The sequence below is a fragment of the Rhineura floridana genome, chromosome 3 (assembly GCF_030035675.1).
Source record: "Rhineura floridana isolate rRhiFlo1 chromosome 3, rRhiFlo1.hap2, whole genome shotgun sequence".
Taxonomy (NCBI): domain Eukaryota; kingdom Metazoa; phylum Chordata; class Lepidosauria; order Squamata; family Rhineuridae; genus Rhineura; species Rhineura floridana.
Window position 1 is genome coordinate 127,481,216 of NC_084482.1, and position 19,793 is coordinate 127,501,008.

A 19,793-nucleotide genomic window follows, 5' to 3' on the forward strand; every position below is an offset into this window, starting at 1 on the left:
TCCATTCTGAATAAGTTGCTGAAATACTGTTGTAAAGTCATATCTGTGTTCTTTTTTACAAAATGCACTGGCTCATCTCTTAAGAGTTTTTCCATTGTCACATGGCTGCAGTTAATTCCATAGATTTTCTCTATATCAAGCTCCATCACATCATTCCAGTCCAGAAGATTATCCAAGCCATTGATAACTTTATCTCTAATATCTTCATTAATTTCTTCAGAGATAACGTTAAATTCCAAACAGTAGATTTTATTTCTAAAATCCATAAACTCCAGATCTTTTTCCAATTCCACATTTGTTCCAATCTCCAGGACTTGTATCTTCCCTTTATTTTTTCTTTTCTCATCTCTGATCTCATTCTCCTCTCTCACAGGATCCCCTAATTCTTTAAGCTCCTGCGTCATTTTGCTCAGTTCAATTTTCAGCTCCTTACTACCCTGTCGCAGGGTTTGTTTCGTTATCTCAATCTCATCCATTATTTTCTGAAACATAATTACTTCCAGATTCTCAGCCACTTTCTTGATTGCCATTTTTAAAACCACGAAAACAAAGCAAAACAAAAATAAAGAAGAACCACTTCTTATTTCAGCAACAATTGGGTTAATATTCCAGGCTTGATGACATCACAGTATAAACAGAGCAACCTGCCTTATCTCTCTATGTTCAAGAATGCAAAACAAATTTAGTTCCCAGCATCAAAACAGTTAGTGGCGTCGTGAAGAAGCAGATTCGTCAAAATAAAATAGACCAAAAAGAGAACAGTCCCAGACAATATAATATTCCTCGGAATAGAAATCAGGAATAGAAATCCCTCTTCTGTTTATTATCTTTAGAATGCACTTCCAGGACAGCTTTTTGCGACAGAAACAGAGATAAGCTGTTAATTTCGTGAATAACAGAGAAGAGCTATATCTCACCCAGAAGTTGTCCAAAGCCGATCAATCTGACAAATCTCCTTTTGCTGCAACAATTTAAACCAAGTAAAAAAAATAATAGAAAGAAGGGTGCTTGCCTGTTAGTCCGTTCTCTCTTTAAAGAAAAGATAAACGTATCGCTTAAGCAGATAGAGCTTGTTCGGAAGTCCGTCCGGCATTGTTGGCTGGACCTTATCTCATAAATTAATGAAATCCAGTCCTCCCAACAAAAACAGGCTTTTGAGGTTGATCTCTATGTTTCTCCCTGCCCGGGAGAAATTTCATCAGTCAAAAAAAAAATGTTCTGACTGATTTATATCTGAATAAGCTTCTTTTGAGGCGGGAGCCCATCCCAAAAGCAGGCACAAGCGAAGTCACCCTTCCCGGAAGTCCCAATTACTGGGTTGTCATCTTGATGCTAATAATCACATGAGGAAACCCATCTAAAATGGGGACCACATAATGAATTGGATGTCATGACACTATATAGCCTGATTTGACTATGACAGCACTAGTAAGGACAAACAGAGCCAGTCTAGTATGGTTCTTGGAGTTGGAGAACACTTTTAAGCCCTTTCAGTGCAAAGCTATTGAAAGTGGAGGAGCACAGAATTATTTGTGAGAGGTACACACAGAATCCTATTCTTTGGCTATAAAAATCTAGTCCACACTAGTTACTGCATTGAAGAATTGTTTGACCAACAGATGGCACCCATCCCACAAACCTGATAAAGAACAAACAGAGGATAGAGGGGGGTAAGAAGTTTGGCAAGAAAGAGACAAGTGCCTTTGCAGCACTCAGGTATAAATGGCAGCATCTCTGGTCTTCAGGCAGCTTCTACAATATGCTGGGATTTACATGCAGTCTGGTGTTGCTTTAGCAGTAAACTCTGACATGCAGCATGTATAGAGGAAGATTTCCTCTAGCAGTTGACATCTGTTGAGTACAGTACATGTTGCTGACTAGCCTGAACTGCAAGACAAGAAGAAAGTCTTACAGTTGTACAACTGTAGCAATGGTTTTGTTATTAGATTCTGTAGCTGTAGCTTTGGCTGTGAAGTGGTTTATATATCTATTAAGAAATGGCTTGCTGGAGAGCATTGGTGGAAGCAGCAGGTGCCAAAATTGTTGTGTTAGTAACTATTATGCAAGATGTTCTGCATCAACATTTTTCTTCCCCACTCATTAAGGCCCACTGTTCATGACAAAGCAACACACTTTTTTATCTACAGTATAGAAATCCAGCTCCCATTCTTTACAGCACAAGTTCCTAGTTCAAGTGTGATGTCCTATAGGATCTTTAGCATGCCCCCACAACTGGCTTCAGTTTTAGTCAATAGTCACCTTAATACAAATTAATTCTTGCTTTGAAATGCACAATTTAGGTATCAGAAGGGTCAGTTAGCATAATCTGAAACACGTGAAGGATTGCATTTAAGAGATTTGCTCCTGGGTATGTACACCAACTGAAACCAATTTAGGCTGCTGTATTTCAGAGTTGTAGTGAATGTTGAAATGATCCCAATTATCATGTATATCTGGACTTGGTACCAACCCTATCTTTGCCACTAAACTCTCAGATTTCAACAAAGAGCCAAGATTAGAAAACATGAGTAGGGTCTCAGTAGGAGAACTATAGTTTCTGCATAAACAAGTTCCACTAGCTTATGGGATGTGGAATGGGCATATTGTCCCAGCAAGCAACTGGTTCACAAGCACATACATACACCAACCATTTCTCACTCCTGAATCTTTTATTGATTGGTATACAAGCAGCACCATTCATAACCTGAGCCCCCAAGACTTTTTAATCCATTGGATCCTCAACAGACAATCCTGATTGTAAATACTTCTCCCTAGAGGGGGATCAGCCATGACTAGTAGGCCCATTTTCTTTTGGGTGCCTGCATCTGTAGAGTGTACTCGATTTTAAAAACAACAGAACACCTACTGTAGCAGTACACATGTCCCCTCCACCAAGGAAGTTCAAGTACTACTCAGACAGATAGGCAGGACCTGGCAGGAAATAACCCAAGTCAAGGATGCCTCTCAGACATACACCAATGCTTATCTCATGCATATACATGAGATATTAGAATATATAAAAGAGGGTGGCCAAAGCCACGGTTGTCTTCAGCAGAAGAAAAACCTGAATCCTGATGTTCCATCCCTGGTCTTCAGATTTTAATACCAAGGGCTAAATAAAGGATGTGTCTGAGCAAGAAAAGGCATCTCTCTATTCCGTCCTCCATGGAGTATTCTGGCCCTTGATCATTGCTCTTACAATGCTGTTATATGATACTGACTTTTACTGCCCTTTTTTCTTAAGGATCAACCATAGCCCAAATATCAATTCTAGTGTAACTGATGGAATTGCAATAATGATGTGTTTACATGTTCTTCCCTGTGTTATCAGAAAAACTATCGGAAACTGTCCTGCCATTTCTTTGGGTTCTGTTATTGGGTTTCCTTTGGCATTTTTTGAACACATACTACCCAAGGACACTGTTCAATTACTCTTCATCCCCATTCAGATACATCTGAGATAGGAGTTAACAGACTTTGCTTTGTATTACCACAGTCTAAGCAAAGCCTCTAGGCAGATTGTTCCACTCTGCTAGCAGTCTTACTATTATGTGGATCAATATCAAACCAAGAAAGACAAAGACACAGTTGAATAGATTAGATCCATGGGCCCCCACAGTTAGACTCCCCACAGAAATACACCCCCCCAAAAATGGTATTTTGAAGAAAGGTGTTTGCTAAGGCCACCTCACAAGAATACATCAGTTTGAGGCCACTTTGATTTTGTCAAACCTTAAGTCATTTCTACACCAAGTCCAGATAAACAGCACTTGGACAGTCTGTAGGTATAAAAGTGGCATTTGCATCCTGGCACTTGGAAAGTAGCTGCTGTAGTAACGCTACTCAAGTTTGCTACTCTTCACACACATCCCACAGGCATTTCTTTACTTCTCTAACTGATCCCATTGCATCATGCATGCAACATCCCTATTAACCACTCACTTCATGGGGAGCATACACACATGCACCAGTCATGAGCTCACAAATTCCCGTTCTCCCTTCCCCACCCTATGCCCCTCCAGAGATACATTCAGCCCACACAGTCCCAGGATTGCTTCACTCGTAGTCCACTTGGCTTCACCACTTCTCTGCATCTTGCATTTACTGGAGTGCTGGGTCTGGGATGAGGCACTTTGTCAACCTGGTGTACGGGTGGCAAGAGCCTCTTGCATCTTTTGGCGGCAATAGGTGTATTTCTGCAGGATCTGCCGAACATGTTCGTCCTCTTCACGCTGCAAGATACGCAGGAAGTTCTGTAGCTCAGGCATACTAAAGGCATCCCACTGCAGAAAAATGTAAAAAAAGAAGTAGTGACCATAGTGCTGATGACAAGTGAGTTTGCATTACAGTCATGAGCTCAACGTTAGTCCAGATAAGAGAACCACAGCTTTAATGGTAGTGAGGGATGTGATGTTCCTATATTAATGTATATATGGTAAGTGTTGTTGTTTTAGAAGATACATGGTAAGTGGAGTGAAAGAGGAGGAGGAGTGAATGGGCAGTAGAATGCGAGATGATTGGCTGAGTGTTTAAAATGGCTGAATGTATAAAAGGAAGAGTGAGAGTGGAATCGGGGGGGGAGAAGAGAAAGAGTGGATTGCTTGGTGGGGTTTGAGAGAGTTGTTTGCCAGGAGAGAGTGAAGAAGGAGGGAGGTGGAGTTCGGATTAGTATTGAGTAAAACCATATGCTTATGTGCCTTAAGAAGAAATCTTGTTAATCTTGTTAGCTTTGTTATCTGAAATAAATACTTAATTTGGTTTACCAAAGGCCTGATCCTTGGCTGGGGTTTCACAGACCAGAAGGGAGGGTAAGGTAATGACCAAGGCTGAAGGGGAACTGTAACAAATGGTGGCAGCGGTGAAGAGAATAACAATACCAGTATACAGAGTCTCTGGGAATACTAGTATTGGGATGTTACTGGTGGTTGCCTAGCAGGGGGATCTGTTGAGATCTGTGCTAGAGCGGATAGGTAAACCAGAAGAGAGTGCGGTCCGGACTGGTGGAGTCCCTGGTGGTGCCTAGAGACAGGCAGTAACCACGAGCAGGTAGGAACCTGACAGGGAGAGCCAGGGAAGGACGCATCACATGTGGTGGCAGTAGCGGTGGGATACGAACAACAGAGAATCCAGATACAGTGCTGTGGCAAACAGAAATAACAAAACAAGATTTCTTGTGAGAGTGACTGGCAAAGAGTGTGTGGCAAAGAGTGAGTGAACTCAAACACCATGGCTGAATACATAAAAATGAAAAGAGAGGAGCTGGTGGAGAAGTGCATAACATTCAATTTACCTCACGAGGGTAAAGGGGTAGATGAATTGAGGGTAGCACTTATAGGATTTGCAACTGCCCAGCAAAAACAACCTGTCAGAGAAGAGACCCCAGAAGGATATTTAAGCAATCCCGCTTACATAGAGTACTTGAGAGAGAAGTTAAGATGGGAGCTGAGAGATTGAGGATGGAAGCTGATGGGAAAGACAAGCAGAGGGAGTTGGAAGCTGAGAGATTGAGGATGGAAGGTGCAGAGAAGGAAAAACAGAGGGAGTTGGAAATTGAGAGAATGAGATTGGGGTTTGAGGAGAGGGAGAAGCAACGAGCATTGGATGCTGAATTACAAGTAGAAAAGTTAAAATTTGATAGAGAGAAATTTCACTCTGAGGAGACAAGGAAAGACAGAGATGGAGCAAAAATAAAAATTACTCCAAAGGACTTTGCTGTCTATGAGCCTGGTCAAGATCCTCAAATTTACCTCAGCACCTTTGAAAAAGCAGCTCAGTTGTGGGGGCTACCTGAAGATAAATACATGCAGTATTTATCAAACCTGATTAAAGGGGAATTGGCTGAGGTATACCAATATTTCCCCTCAGACAGGCCCGTCACCTATGCTGAATTCAAAGAAGCAGTGTTTAAAAGATTCAGACTGGGGCCTGATTATTTTAGAAAGCTTTTCAGAAACTGCCAGATACAGACAGGGAGGTCTTTTGTGGAACTGGGAGCAAAGTTGATGGATATATTTGGAAAGTGGATGAGTAGTGCCAAAGCTCAGTCAGTGGAAGAGGTGAAAAGCCTCATGATACTGGATCAATTATACCATCAGTTACCACCAGAAATAAGGCTCCTGGTCAAAGACCGTTCCCCTACATCTGTGCAGGAGGCCGCAGAGATGGCGGATCACTTCCCCTCCAATAGAACTGGCTGGGTGGGGAAAACATCGAGAGTTTAAACCCAGACCATATAGTGCTGGCAGAAGGGATGTGGTACCACAGCGAGTGAGTCCTCCATTAAAATCTGAAGGGCACAGGACACCCCAGAGTGGATCTGTGTACCCTAAAAGTGAGGAGAAATTATGCTACAAATGTGGTAGACCGGGGCACCTACGTTTTCAATGTGAGGTTGCCAACCCCAGTAGTAATCCTGCTCAGACAAGGACAGTGAAAACAGAGCCCAAGGCTTTAGAAGCAGCAAAAAAGGTTCAGTTTTGCCAGATAAACTGGACAGAAGTAACAGACCTTGAGTCAAGTCTGAGAGAGGAAGTGAGTGTACAAGGGGCAACTTATTGGGCATTGCTTGACACTGGTGCCGCTCAGACGTTACTGAGGCCAGATTTAATAAAATCTGAAGAAATATTACCTCAGGAAATAGTGACTATCCAAGGAGTGAGGGGTCAACCAGAGAGTTTGCCTGTGGCCCTAGTGAAAATGGAATGGAGAGGCCGAAAGGGCCAATATAAAGTTGGTATTAATGCCCAGCAACAAGAACCAGTAATACTGGGAAGAGATGTTATGGGGGCACAGGGGAAAATATATGTAGTGACCAGACAGCAAATTGGCAGAGAAAAAGAAGCCATATTAAGGGGGGCTGAAACAAACAGGGTGGAATCTGTTAACCAGCCTCAGGTCACCACAGCAACCACTAGCAGGCCTGCTGAAGGAGACAAATTGTATCAAGTGGTCTCTGGGGAAGAAGCAGATCAATTCAGGGAAGAGCTGCATAAAGATATAAGTTTGAAGCAGATAAAGGAACAAGCCCTGACCCAACAGATTCCTTTCACTGACAAACTGAGGAATCAAGTTGTGTGTGAGAATGGGATTTTATATAGACTGTGGATGAATGCTGAGAGAAAGGATGAATGTGAACCAGTGAAGCAATTGATAGTACCTAGCAAATACAGAACCAGATTGCTAGAGGTAGCCCACGATGTCCCATGTGCAGGACATCTGGGAATAAAAAAGACCAAGAGGAGATTGGCTGCACATTATTATTGGCCAAATATCTCGAAGGATGTAAAACAACATTGTCTATCTTGTGGAATATGCCAAAAGGTGGGAAAGAGTGGAGTAAAGACCAAGGCACCCTTAAAGCCCCTTCCTATAATTGGACAACCCTTTTATAGAGTGGGAATAGATTTGGTGGGCCCTTTTTCCAAACTCACAAGGCATGGCAAGAAATATCTGGTGGTGGTGGTGGATTTTGCCACCAGGTACCCAGACGCAGAAGCACTGAGATCTGTAGAAGCCCCTGTAGTGGCAGAGGCTTTATTAAAAATCTTTATGAGGCTGGGTTTCCCTCATGAAGTGCTGACAGATCAAGGCAGTGTATTCATGGGAGAAGTGATGCAATGTATGTGGAAATGTTGTGGTCTAAAACATCTAAAGACCACTACTTACCATCCCGCCACTAATGGGCTAACTGAGAGATTCAATGGAGTTTTGAAGGGCATGATAAGAAGCTATGTTCAAGATCACCCACAAGACTGGGATGAACGTTTGGGATGCTTCTTATTTGCATACCGAGAAGTCCCTCAGGAGTCAACAGGCTTCTCACCCTTTGAACTAATGTTTACTAGAAAAGTGAGGGGACCTTTGGAACTGCTAAAAAATTCATGGGAAGGAACTCTGGGAGAGTACAAAACTTCTGTAGTAGATTTTATATTGGAATTCCGCAATAAATTAACATCAATGATGGAAGTAGTGAAAGAGAATTTGAGTCAAGCTCAGCAGAAGCAACGTTACTGGTATGACAGAACAGCCAGGGAACGTGTGTATGATGTGGGAGATATGGTTATGGCGTTCATACCCAGGAAACATGACAAATTACAGGCTAACTGGGAAGGACCATATACCATCAGAGAAAGGCTTGACACAGTGATGTATGTAATTACCACAGACCAATTAAACAAAAGCAAAGTGGTTCATGTAAATATGTTGAAGCCTTACCATACCAGGGATGCACAGGTGTTGCAAGTTACCTTATTCCCTGAGGGAAGTGGGCCTGAACTTCCAGATTTGGTACAGGAAAGCAAAGACAAAGGAGGGGTAGATCAAGTGGAATGGTCAGAGGAGGTGAAGGAGGAAGTAAAAGAGGAGATTCTGAGAGTTTTGAAAACCTATAGGAATCTCTTTAGCAACAAACCTGGCCGAACCAGTATAGTTATACATTCCATTGATACTGGAGATCATGCCCCAATCAGATCTGTTCCGTACCATGCGAATGGGAAAGTTTTGAATGAGATCAAAAAGGAGGTGGAAGATATGCTGGAATTCGGAGTGATCAGGGAATCCATCAGTCCCTGGGCCTCAAGTATTGTCCTGGTTCCGAAAAAAGATGGAACAACAAGGTTTTGCATTGATTATCGGCTAATCAATAAAATTACTGTCCCAGATGCGTATCCTATGCCTAGGGTAGACGCAATGTTAGAGTTATTGGGGGCAGCAACCATTATCTCTACACTAGATCTCTGTAAAGGATTTTGGCAAATGGAACTAGACGAGCAATCCAGAGCCAAAACTGCCTTCAGTACACCAGATGGGTTATATGAGTTTGTGACCTTACCCATGGGACTAAGGAACTCACCAAGTTCATTTCAGAGGCTAATCAATACTGTGTTGCGAGGCATGTCAGATTTTGCAGTGGCCTATATCGATAACGTGGCCATTTTTAGCAAGTCGGTGCCTGAGCATGTCCAACACCTGACAACAATATTGGAGGCCTTAAGAAAAGCAGGCCTCACAATAAAAGCTAAGAAATGCTATGGACTTTAGAAATAAAATCTATTGTTTGGAACTCAATGTTATCTCTGAAGAAATTAATGAAGATTCTAGAGATAAAGTTATCAATGGCATGGATAATCTTCTGGACTGGAATGATGTGATGGAGCCCAATATAGAGAAAATCTATGGAATTAACTGCAGCCATGTGACAATGGAAAAACTTTCAAGAGATGACCCAGTGTATTTTGAAAAAAAGAACAGAGATTTGATTTTACAGCAGTATTTCAGCAACCTATTTAGAATGGATGGCAAGAAAATATTTGGGATAGAGGTAATTCCCATCAGACTCTTACTATATGACTATGGCTTTGACAGCAAGATTATTATGGAATACTGATAATGGAAGATTGGATACTGAAATTACTGGACTTAACAAGACTACTGAAGATGGAAGATGGAAAATGGAACTAATAGGGATAATAGAACAATGGCTACTGAAATTACTGAACCTAACAGATTCTGATGTGATGGATTAATTGAAATGTTTATTTTGACTATGGTTATGACAATAAGATTATCATAATTAGTAATGAGATGGATTAATCGATATGCTTATCTGGAAAAAAAAATTGATAGATATATTTCTTAAAGAATTGAAACCTCTCTTTGACTTTTTGTGGAAAGAAAGTAATGTTTATGGGATTTGATGATTAAGTAAGATAACTACTGGAGGAAAGTGATTTTATAATATGACTTAAGAGACAGGATTGTTATATATCATAGACTTATAACTGATTTGATCTTTGACAAATGGGAAGTCAATATTTTACTCTTTATTTTTTATTTTTATTTTATTTTTTTTGTTTGTTTGTTTTTGTTTAACTATTTTTGATTTTGTTTTTTGTCTTTGAATGTTTTATGATTTCGCCTTGTATGTTTTATGAAAATCTGAATAAAAATTATTGAAAAAAAAAGAAAAGAAAAGCAGGCCTCACAATAAAAGCTAAGAAATGCCAGTTTGGACTAAAGGAAGTAATCTATTTAGGACATAAGGTGGGGAGCGGGAAAATCACCCCCTTATGGAGCAAGGTGGAGGCAATACAAGCGTGGCCGATCCCCTTAACCAAAAAACAAGTAAGGGCATTTCTGGGTGTGGCTGGATTTTATAGGAAGTTTGTGAGAAATTTTGGGGAAATAGCAACCCCCTTGCATGAATTAACAAAGAAGAAGTGTTCTAAGCGTGTGGTATGGACGGATGAATGTCAGAAGGCTTTTGATCTACTGAAGCAAGCCTTGTACCAAGGACCCATATTAATAGCACCAGACTATGAGAAACCATTCATCGTGGCTACAGATGCGTCGGACCTGGCGCTGGGAGTCGTCTTGCTGCAGGAGAGAGAAGGCACCAGACATCCAGTGGCGTACCTGAGTCGCAAGCTGACACCGAGGGAGAAAAACTATTCGTCGGTCCAGAAGGAGTGCCTAGCGGTCATGTGGGGACTGAACAAGTTGCGCCCATACGTGTGGGGACGAAGATTCACAGTGACTACGGATCATCGGGCCTTGTTATGGTTGCAGACTATGAAAAACCATAACACTATGCTGCAGAGGTGGTCCTGGGCCCTACAGGACTATCAAGTGGACTTCCAGTTCATCAAAGGCAAGGACAATGTACTGGCCGATGGACTTTCCAGGCAAGTGGCTGGGACTGCAGTGACGTGACCAGACAGAGGAACAAAGAAAGACATTTTCCCCATAGAAACTTTTATTTGTTAACGCGACGTATAAATCCTGGAACAGGAATAATACTCTGCTGTTGTTTAAGGGGGGGGGGAAATGTGATGTTCCTATATTAATGTATATATGGTAAGTGTTGTTGTTTTAGAAGATACATGGTAAGTGGAGTGAAAGAGGGGGAGTGAATGGGCAGTAGAATGCGAGATGATTGGCTGAGTGTTTAAAATGGCTGAATGTATAAAAGGAAGAGTGAGAGTGGAATCTGGGGGGAGAAGAGAAAGAGTGGATTGCTTGGTGGGGTTTAGAGAGTTGTTTACCAGGAGGGAGGTGGAGTTCGGATTAGTATTGAGTAAAACCATATGCTTATGTGCCTTAAGAAGAAATCTTGTTAATCTTGTTAGCTTTGTTATCTGAAATAAATACTTAATTTGGTTTACCAAAGGCCTGATCCTTGGCTGTGGTTTCACAGACCAGAAGGGAGGGTAAGGTAATGACCAAGGCTGAAGGGGAACTGTAACAAATGGTGGCAGCGGTGAAGAGAATAACAATACCAGTATTCAGAGTCTCTGGGAATACTAGTATTGGGATGTTACTGGTGGTTGCCTAGCAGGGGGATCTGTTGAGATCTGTGCTAGAGCGGATAGGTAAACCAGAAGAGAGTGCGGTCCGGACTGGTGGAGTCCCTGGTGGTGCCTAGAGACAGGCAGTAACCACGAGCAGGTAGGAACCTGACAGGGAGAGCCAGGGAAGGACGCATCACAAGGGAGCCTAACCGTGAGGCAAGAGGTTGATGCTACACATTTGTAGGATAATGCAAGGGAAAAAAGCCAGGTATTATGCAAGGGTGGCACATTATCCCACAGCACTCAAGACTCATGAACTGAAAACATTTGCACAGGTAACAAGCATTTTCTGCTTTCAGAAAAGGTTTTATTCTAAAGTGCACATTTGGTATTACAAATTCTGGAACATTCCTACTGCCAGGCCAGTGCAGAATGGGCCCTTCTGAAAGTCATTCTGCCTTATTACATACTTTTGACCACTGGCATTAATCAGAATCAAGAGTATCCATGAGAAGGCCAGGCACTATGTTGTACCACATTAATGCCCATTGTGTTTTTTTCTCCTTACCAAAGCTCTGCTCTGTAATAAATCCATGTTCTATAATCAAGTACCTGGGCCTTTTCAACTTTTAGGCTCTAGTCTAGAGACTACTTTACTGAAGGCTCAGCCCTTATCTTAATATATATATATATATACTGGGATGCATCAGATGTAGATATTAAACAAGAAGTGTCTGCATGTGCTCTTGCATCCTGGCCCTTTAGTTCACAGTTTTAAAGTAGCAATTGTCTTTTTTCCAGAAAATATTATTCTCAACATTGATTCAGAAAATGTTATAAATCAGAAAATACTATGATTCTCAACATTGACTGGTATCTAGTTTAGCATGTTTGACTTCACGTTTCTGCAGCAGTGGAACTCAAATTTTTATTTTTAAAAAACTGTTTTATAGATGTAGTACATATTTCCCACTTTTTTTCTTTTTTACAAGAAATCAAACAGAAAAATGTGGTACTGGAAACTTATTAATTGTACTTGCAAGCCCATAATGCTGGGCATACTGTGTGTGCATATTTCCAAGGAACAGTCATGTAAAAGTGGTGGAGTACAACTCTGAAACTACCGAGTTTGTATTGTATTCACTCTTTATGTTAAACAATACATCTTTAGAAATTGAATGTATTCTGCATAAAAAAATTGTAGTGGAAAGATTTCTACTCAGCATTACTTATAAGCCAACCACAAGAGTGGAGCTAGGAGCATGAAGGGCCATCTTTTATCTTGGTGAGATCAAGACAAAAGCAAGCTCAATAGCAACCAAATAGCTTGCCTTACTGTTAGATAAGTCAGTAACCAGCTCCACAATAACTTGACAAGGAGCCTCAGATACACCATCAATACCCATACTCACATTGACTTCTCCAGTCTCATTTTCCTTCAGGACAAAGCTCAGTGCCTTTTCACTAGGGCCAGCTAGCAGTCGGAGACGCAGAGGCTGCTCCTCATCAGAAAGCTTGCGGAGATATACTAACACACAAGAACATCACAAATGGAATTAAATGAAGAACTCAATCACACCAATGCTTTGTAACAGTCACCATCCTGGACAGATCAGACTGACCCTTATCTATTTTAGGCAGTCTATTCTTTCAGGGGAGGGTGCTGTTCATATACTAGTTTTCAATTTCCAATTTATCTTAGTAAGGAGTGTTGCAAGGAACAGTTCAGGAACAAAGGATGTATGGCAGATTCAGCTAGTCTTCCTTCTAGCCTGTCTCAGTAAGAGGCAATATAAAATGATGAGACAGACTTTAATAAAAACCTGTAATTAACAATAATGAGAATACACACTTATACACAGCTTCTCTTCTAAGTCAGCAGATGCTTCAAAACTGAAGTCTGTTATGTACTTATAAGCTTCAAGAGAAAGTGAACAAACTTGCCCTGGGTGATTTATGGACAACTTTCTCTCGACCTCTTATTCTAGAGGCTGTAATTGTTAGATTACTTCACTTGGCTACTGACAATGTATTAATACATTAGCCTCACACATAACTTTGCAAAAGTTAGGGGCCCACAAAATTTTACTAGCTGGTTTGCTTATAAACATTCGTGCTGGTTATTCATTGCACTCTGACAACCTAAACAAAAAAGAAATTTCTTCCAGTTGGATAAAACCTTCCTTTCCTGTTCAATTGGAACTAATCTCACTTGCTGCAGGTTACTAGGCAAGTTGCTGTCTAAAATCCTGCAGTAAGTTACATGCTGGTTTCTCAAGGAATTGGGAAGGGGAAAAATCAGGTACCTTGGTCATCCTTTTCTGTTCTCTCAAAGAGAGCAAACTTGCGGGGGTTGTCTACTACCATGAATTTTTTTAGCAGAGCCTCAATGACCTCGCTGGCATGTGTACGAGAAATTATGTGCAAGTGTTTGATGGTGTCCTTTGGTAGGTAGAATGAGGTGCGGCGCTTTACTGCCTGGCTGCGTGAGGAGCTCTTCCTGGTGTCTTGAATGGAGGGTGCCTTCTTACTGGCAGGTACCGAGACAGGCCGTACCAGCTTTAATTGCACCTTGATGAAGCCTGTATAGGAACCATCTTTGTTCTGTGGGAGTAGAAGTACAGTGAGCTCTGAGCAGGGGCAACATGGCAGTATAACTAAAGTAAGAATCCAAACAGGCGGTAGGCCACAGCTTCTCTGAGTGACAAAGAAGCCAAAGCGAATTCCCACAAACCCTGGAGAAAGCTTTATGTACAGCTTCTGGGAAGGAAGTACCTGGACTGCGTTTTTCTACTTGTTAGAACAATTGCAAGATGCCACCAAGCTAAGGAGGGAATACCGCTTGCGATTGTTACTATATAGTACTTTTCATTTTAAGCATCATAGTGGTGGGGGAGGGAGGACAGACACAGGCCCTTGAAGCTCAGTGTCCAAGTTGTTCCAGGTCCCTAAGTTATGATGCTCCTGAAACTTACCAAGCTCATGAAGAGGTTGCCGTTGATCTGACTGTTGTATTCTTTTATCTTTTGCTCAATCTCAGTTTGAGATAGCACTGGCTTATCCCAGTCGATTTGCTCATCCTGCAGAAGAGTAGGTAATCTGTAGTTAGTTTACAACCAAGCCTCAAAAATGCTTCTACAGCTCATTTCCCTTCATGCTCTTTTCTCGATTCCTGAGGTTCAAAGAAAGGAGAAGACATACAATTCACTGTCATACCCTTTTAGGCAGCTATGATCCCGTTTAACAACATTGTGAGGCTATTGCCCCTTGCCATACACCATTTTGTTCCATAAATTCCCTAGCTTGCTTACCAATGGTGGGTGAGCATAGGAAGCTGCTTTATACAGACCATTCAATGGACCATCTAAGCTCCGTATTGTCTACACTGACTCTCTGGGGTTTCAAATAGGATTCCTTCCCATCCCAGGAAATGCCAAGGATTAAACCAGGGACCTTCTTCTGTATGCAAAGCATGTAGTCTGCCACTATGCCACAGTCTTCTCACATCTCACTTCCAGCAAAAAGCCCAGTTCTTGAGAGAGAAGCCACCCCATCTTGAGAGCAGGGCTGTGGAGTCGGTATGCCAAACCTTCGACTCTGACTCCTTCATAAATGGCAAATGTATATTAACTAGTAATAACAAATTTACTGTACTAAAATGGTAGCACAAGGCATTTCATCACCACCATGTGAATCAGGCTAATTGATAGAACATAAAATATATTTATTTGATTAAAATTTCTGAACAAGAAAACTTTCCTAAATTCCTATGAAAGTTTTTATTTTGAAGTCGGAGTCGGTACATTTCTACCGACTCCACCCAAAATGGCTTCCGACTCCACGACTCCAGCACCATAGCCCTGCTTGAGAGAGAAGCCACCCCATCTTTCTCCCCCACCACAATTTTTTTCATGAAGGAGAGAAGGCATGATCTCTCCATAGCAGCAGCTCACTGATGTTGCTACTGTCACCACCAGCCAGCGCAAGGGAAAGAAGTCATCCCTACTTTTCTCCACAAAGAAGAGGGGAGGAAAAGGGAATGGTTTTTCTCTCTCACACTAAGCTTCTACAAAATCCCAGCACAAGGAAAAACACTGTTACCCAGGTTTTCTACACATATCATGCTGCTCTGGGAAGGGAGGGACTTGTTGCAGCCACAAATAAGTCAAGTCAGAATATATAGCTGTTTTCTATACATAAGTCTATAGGACTGTTTGTGACAGAGTATACTATAATCCATCAGGTAAAGCCAGAATTGTAATTTCAAAAAGGCAGGCAGCTGGCCTTTGATGGCTCAAGTCTTAACAACCAAACCTCTTTTCAGATTTCCCCAACTACAGCTTCCTCAACTCTGCTAAATCGTAACAAAAATTATACTTGCAACCTGAAGAGGCATGGCAGCCCTGATACACATACACCTCAAACTCTCAGAAGGTGTCCCTGCTGAAGGCCAAAACTGCTCTTCAAAATGATGTTGTGGCACAAGTGCTGTTTGGAGTGAAAATAGCATGTGCACATCAGAGGCATTTCCCTGTAAGCAGGAGTGTTGTTAGAGAGTGGCCTAGGGGGACCAAGACTCAAACCATGGATCTCCTACCCCTTTCCTCTTAAAAAAAAAAAAAACTCGCTTCTTCTTTGCTTATAAGGCAAATATGCAAACTGCAAAACAGCCACCCACCAACTTAATGGAAATTTGTGTCATGGGTGGGCCTGTGCCCCAAGTCCTTTTAACTACCTAGCAATGCACCAGCCCATTCCACAGCTCTTACACCAGTCTCCAAACAGCTTTTTGAATTCAGAAAAATTTAACACTTAAGTGTTCTGCAGTAAGCTGTTCTTGAAAGGTAATCCTAAACTGCACATGCATTCTCTTTTCAACATTAGCACAAGACTGTGCTTCTCATCTAATGTAGTAGTATGAATTCACAGCATAACCAACACTTGCTTAGCTATGTCATCAAATGATGCAGTAGACCAGCCCTTGAATAATATGGAGGACATGCCAAGAGAAACTACAGGTTTCAGGTGAAGCCCTCATTCTACATTCCATTACATTCCACTCCTTTGCGTGCCTTGAAGTTGAGTGAACTGACTATACCAAGCCACAATACTTGAACAGCTTCCCGAGTACTGTGCAGAGCTGTGAATGGTAGACAGATGACAATTCTTGTGTATAAACAACACAGATGTGGATGAGACAAGAGAAGCTAATAATCGCATCATGCAAACTGTAGCATCTAACCACACCTTGAATTCTCAGAAGCTGCAAGCAAAATAGGTATTCAATACAGTGGGGATTGCCAATGTGGCATCCATCTGCCTGCAGTGACCTTCCCATGCGCCCATACTTGAAAGAAGTATTCTATTTTAGCCAATAAAATAGGCTGTGGTGTGTACTTGGTTATGGTGTTTGTGTGTGTGTAGTGCCCATGACAGTTTCTCAGGTTAGCAAATATGTCCATGGGCCCAAAGAGGTTGGCAGCCCCTGAAGTACAAAATGACCACAATGAGAAGAGAGGTTCCTGTTTGCAACAGAATCAGTTGTGGCCATTTCAATAAATCATAAATCAATTCACTATTTCAGTTACTAGTTTAGGACACTAGCTCTTCCTATTTCTCTGATGATTAAAGAGGGAACATATCACTCAGGACCACCCCACACAAAACTGAGGATCCCAAAATTTCTACACTCATATGGCTTCACGTTATTGCTGATATATAGCAGGATGCTTGCAAAGACAATGCCGTGAATGTTTACACTAGTATCCCAATATAACAATTTTTTAAAAAACAAAATAGAATTTAAATTTCTGCAGGCTTTCGCGGTATTGTAAACAGGATTTTTATTTTTGGTAGGATACAAACATGATGCCCTGGCATCAAGGAAAACAATTGTGCACCAATTCTGTTTCAGTGTACAGAAAAGGTGGCTACCTTTCTTATAAGATACTTGCTGTACTAATGCAGACCCCAGGGCTTTCTATTTAGAACCAAGCACCCATTCCCAATCATGCAGAAATGGAAGGAGCACCTTAAAAACCTTTTAGAGGTGCAACCTGTGCTTCAGCAATTGTCAACTATGAAGTATAGCCTTGCTTTGCACTTCAGACACAATCATAGCAAATGAGATAACAGTTTTGCATTGCTCCAAGGACCTAGAGTTACCTCAAAATAGATACAGTTGCATCATGCACTGTGGTGGCATTTCCAAACGGTACCTGGGTATTCTCAACTCTCTATGTTTTACTTTGCTAATTCTGTACATGTAAAAGGTAACAGGATCTCAAAACAGCAAGGCTCCACAGGCCCAGCTTCTTAAAGTCATTCAATCTTGACATTAAGAACTTAATTTATTCCTCATGGAGCTGAAAGCCAGAAATCTATGCAGTAAAAAAAAAGTCAGATGTATTATGTACACTGTAGCTCTCTCGACTTATTTCCTCTAGAATTACATGCACAAAATGAGCACCCTCCTACATGCACACCCATCTCCTAGTTTCTCTTTCGCAGATTTTCAGCAGAAGTGAATTGCTCCTGGTTGCATCAGCCTCCTTTCCTGTTGACATCACTATTTTTGGTGGGGGAAGGGAGATTATGGGGAATTCCAGATGAGCTCATCAAAAACCAATCAGAAATCTCCAGGGATTACTGGGAACCACTTCCTTTCCCACTGCAAGAGTAACCACAAGGGCAAGGAGAAGTGGGAGAGATCATTCCCATTTCCCAGAGTCTCCTTCACTGATGAGACATACAAATACAGCAATATGCAATCATCTGCACAGTATACATAGGAGCTTCATACAGTTCTGACTTTCAAAAAAATTATCAAATAGTACAAATTCATTTAGCTGGAGACATGGGGCCCAAGCAATCCATAAATATGAATTAGTGAAGCACTGATCATGTTTGTTTAATAAACGTATATACCTCTCAAAAGAAATCAGGGCAATATTAGTAAAAGATTTATATGCCATAAAAATACAAATAAAAATGAACACACACATCCGCTACAATAGCAGGGGGGAAAAGCCTAAAGATAAAATATCAAAAGAGGTACTAAAGTTTCATGAGATTTTAAAAGCATGAGAAAATAAAAGGGTCTTCAACTGGTACTAAAAAAATTAATAAATGCAGGCCCCAGGAAAGAGGCCCTCTCATTACCAGCATTCTTACCTCATTTGGTGGAGGCAACCTGAGGAAAGTCTCCAGAGTAGATCACAGCACAAAACGAAGTAAATCACATACAAAGCAGCTCACAGGTTGGCAAGGAAGGGAGAGCAAAAGGTGTTTCTGTGGGTAACCTGGGTCCACGTTGCATGGAGCTTTAGAAGAAAAACACCTGAATTGTGGACAGAACTGAACTAAGAGCTACTGCAGATCTTTAAGCATTAGCATGCCATAATGCATCCCTTCACATGGCCTATTAGCTGCCCTCAGCTGCTTCTGGGAGGAAGGGCAGGATATAAATTTAATAAAATAATAAATAAAACCTAATGGCTGTATTTTGCACTAGCTTGACAAAGCTTATGCCACAGGAGGAATTGCGAGTAATTTCCAGGAAACAGTTCTCTTTTCCAAATCTTGATTTCAGAGGCTTGAGAGATTCTATGCAAAGGAAAATAGACTGGCATTTCTTGGATGTACCCCATCTCAGTAAGTGCCATCTTCAGTATTATAGTTTAGAGTTGGGTGGAATAGTCATCTTTCTAAACACATCAAATTAGATATGCTTCTAGAGCCTTAGGTAATGCCTGAAGAATGGGTGTTTGGCCTAGAAAACCTGGCTGTAGTACAGCTCAAGTCATCACTTCTGGCTTGTCTCCTAGCAGGTCAATCTAGAGACAAGTTATTCACCTCCTAACTGAAATGGAAAACTTTGTTGTGATTCTCAATGTTTAAAACGGGCAGGGAACCTTTGGGCTGCAGGCTAAATTCAGCCTGGCACAGATCCCAATTTGTTTTATGAGGCCATTTCCCCAAATCATGGCCACCTATCCCACATTTGATGTCATATATGGTATCAGGAGTGGGGTGACACACCTATCCCAGCGGAAAGCAGGGTTGATTGAAGTGAAGCCTGCTGGATTAGCTCCCCCATGGGAAACTTGATCACACAGTCAATGACTGAGTTCCCCCACGGGAAACTTGATCACACAGTCAATGACTGAGTTCCCCCACGGGAAACTTGATCACACAGTCAATGACTGAGTTCCCCCACGGGAAACTTGATCACACAGTCAATGACTGAGTTCCCCCACGGGAAACTTGATCACACAGTCAATGACTGAGTTCCCCCACGGGAAACTTGGTCACACAGTCAATACTTGCAGAAAACAGATTTGCCAGACTTAGGCTTGATGCTGGCAAGCGTAGGGCTGGCAAACCCCCTTGCTGGCTGGTGGCACTTTGGAAATGATCTGCAAGGTCCTTTGACAGGTGGGTGGGGCAACCCCATCTCAATCATCTGACAGCATGACATCAGGTGATTGACATCTGGGCTGTCCT

General features: G+C 41.6%; 1 protein-coding gene across 2 annotated transcripts in view; it reads right to left on the reverse strand.

Annotated features, from left to right (window-relative positions):
* Nucleotides 1-2,650: 2,650 nt before the first annotated feature.
* Nucleotides 2,651-19,793, reverse strand: part of RASSF1 (Ras association domain family member 1) — a 57,752-nt gene continuing 40,609 nt past the window's right edge. For both annotated transcript variants that reach the window (XM_061617850.1, XM_061617851.1), the window contains 4 exons: nucleotides 14,264-14,368; nucleotides 13,595-13,892; nucleotides 12,701-12,816; nucleotides 2,651-4,283 (listed from right to left, as the gene is read on the reverse strand). In XM_061617850.1, the coding sequence (XP_061473834.1) occupies nucleotides 4,137-4,283; nucleotides 12,701-12,816; nucleotides 13,595-13,892; nucleotides 14,264-14,368 (666 nt within the window). In that variant the 3' untranslated portion in view covers nucleotides 2,651-4,136. The remainder of the gene's footprint in view (nucleotides 4,284-12,700; nucleotides 12,817-13,594; nucleotides 13,893-14,263; nucleotides 14,369-19,793) is intronic.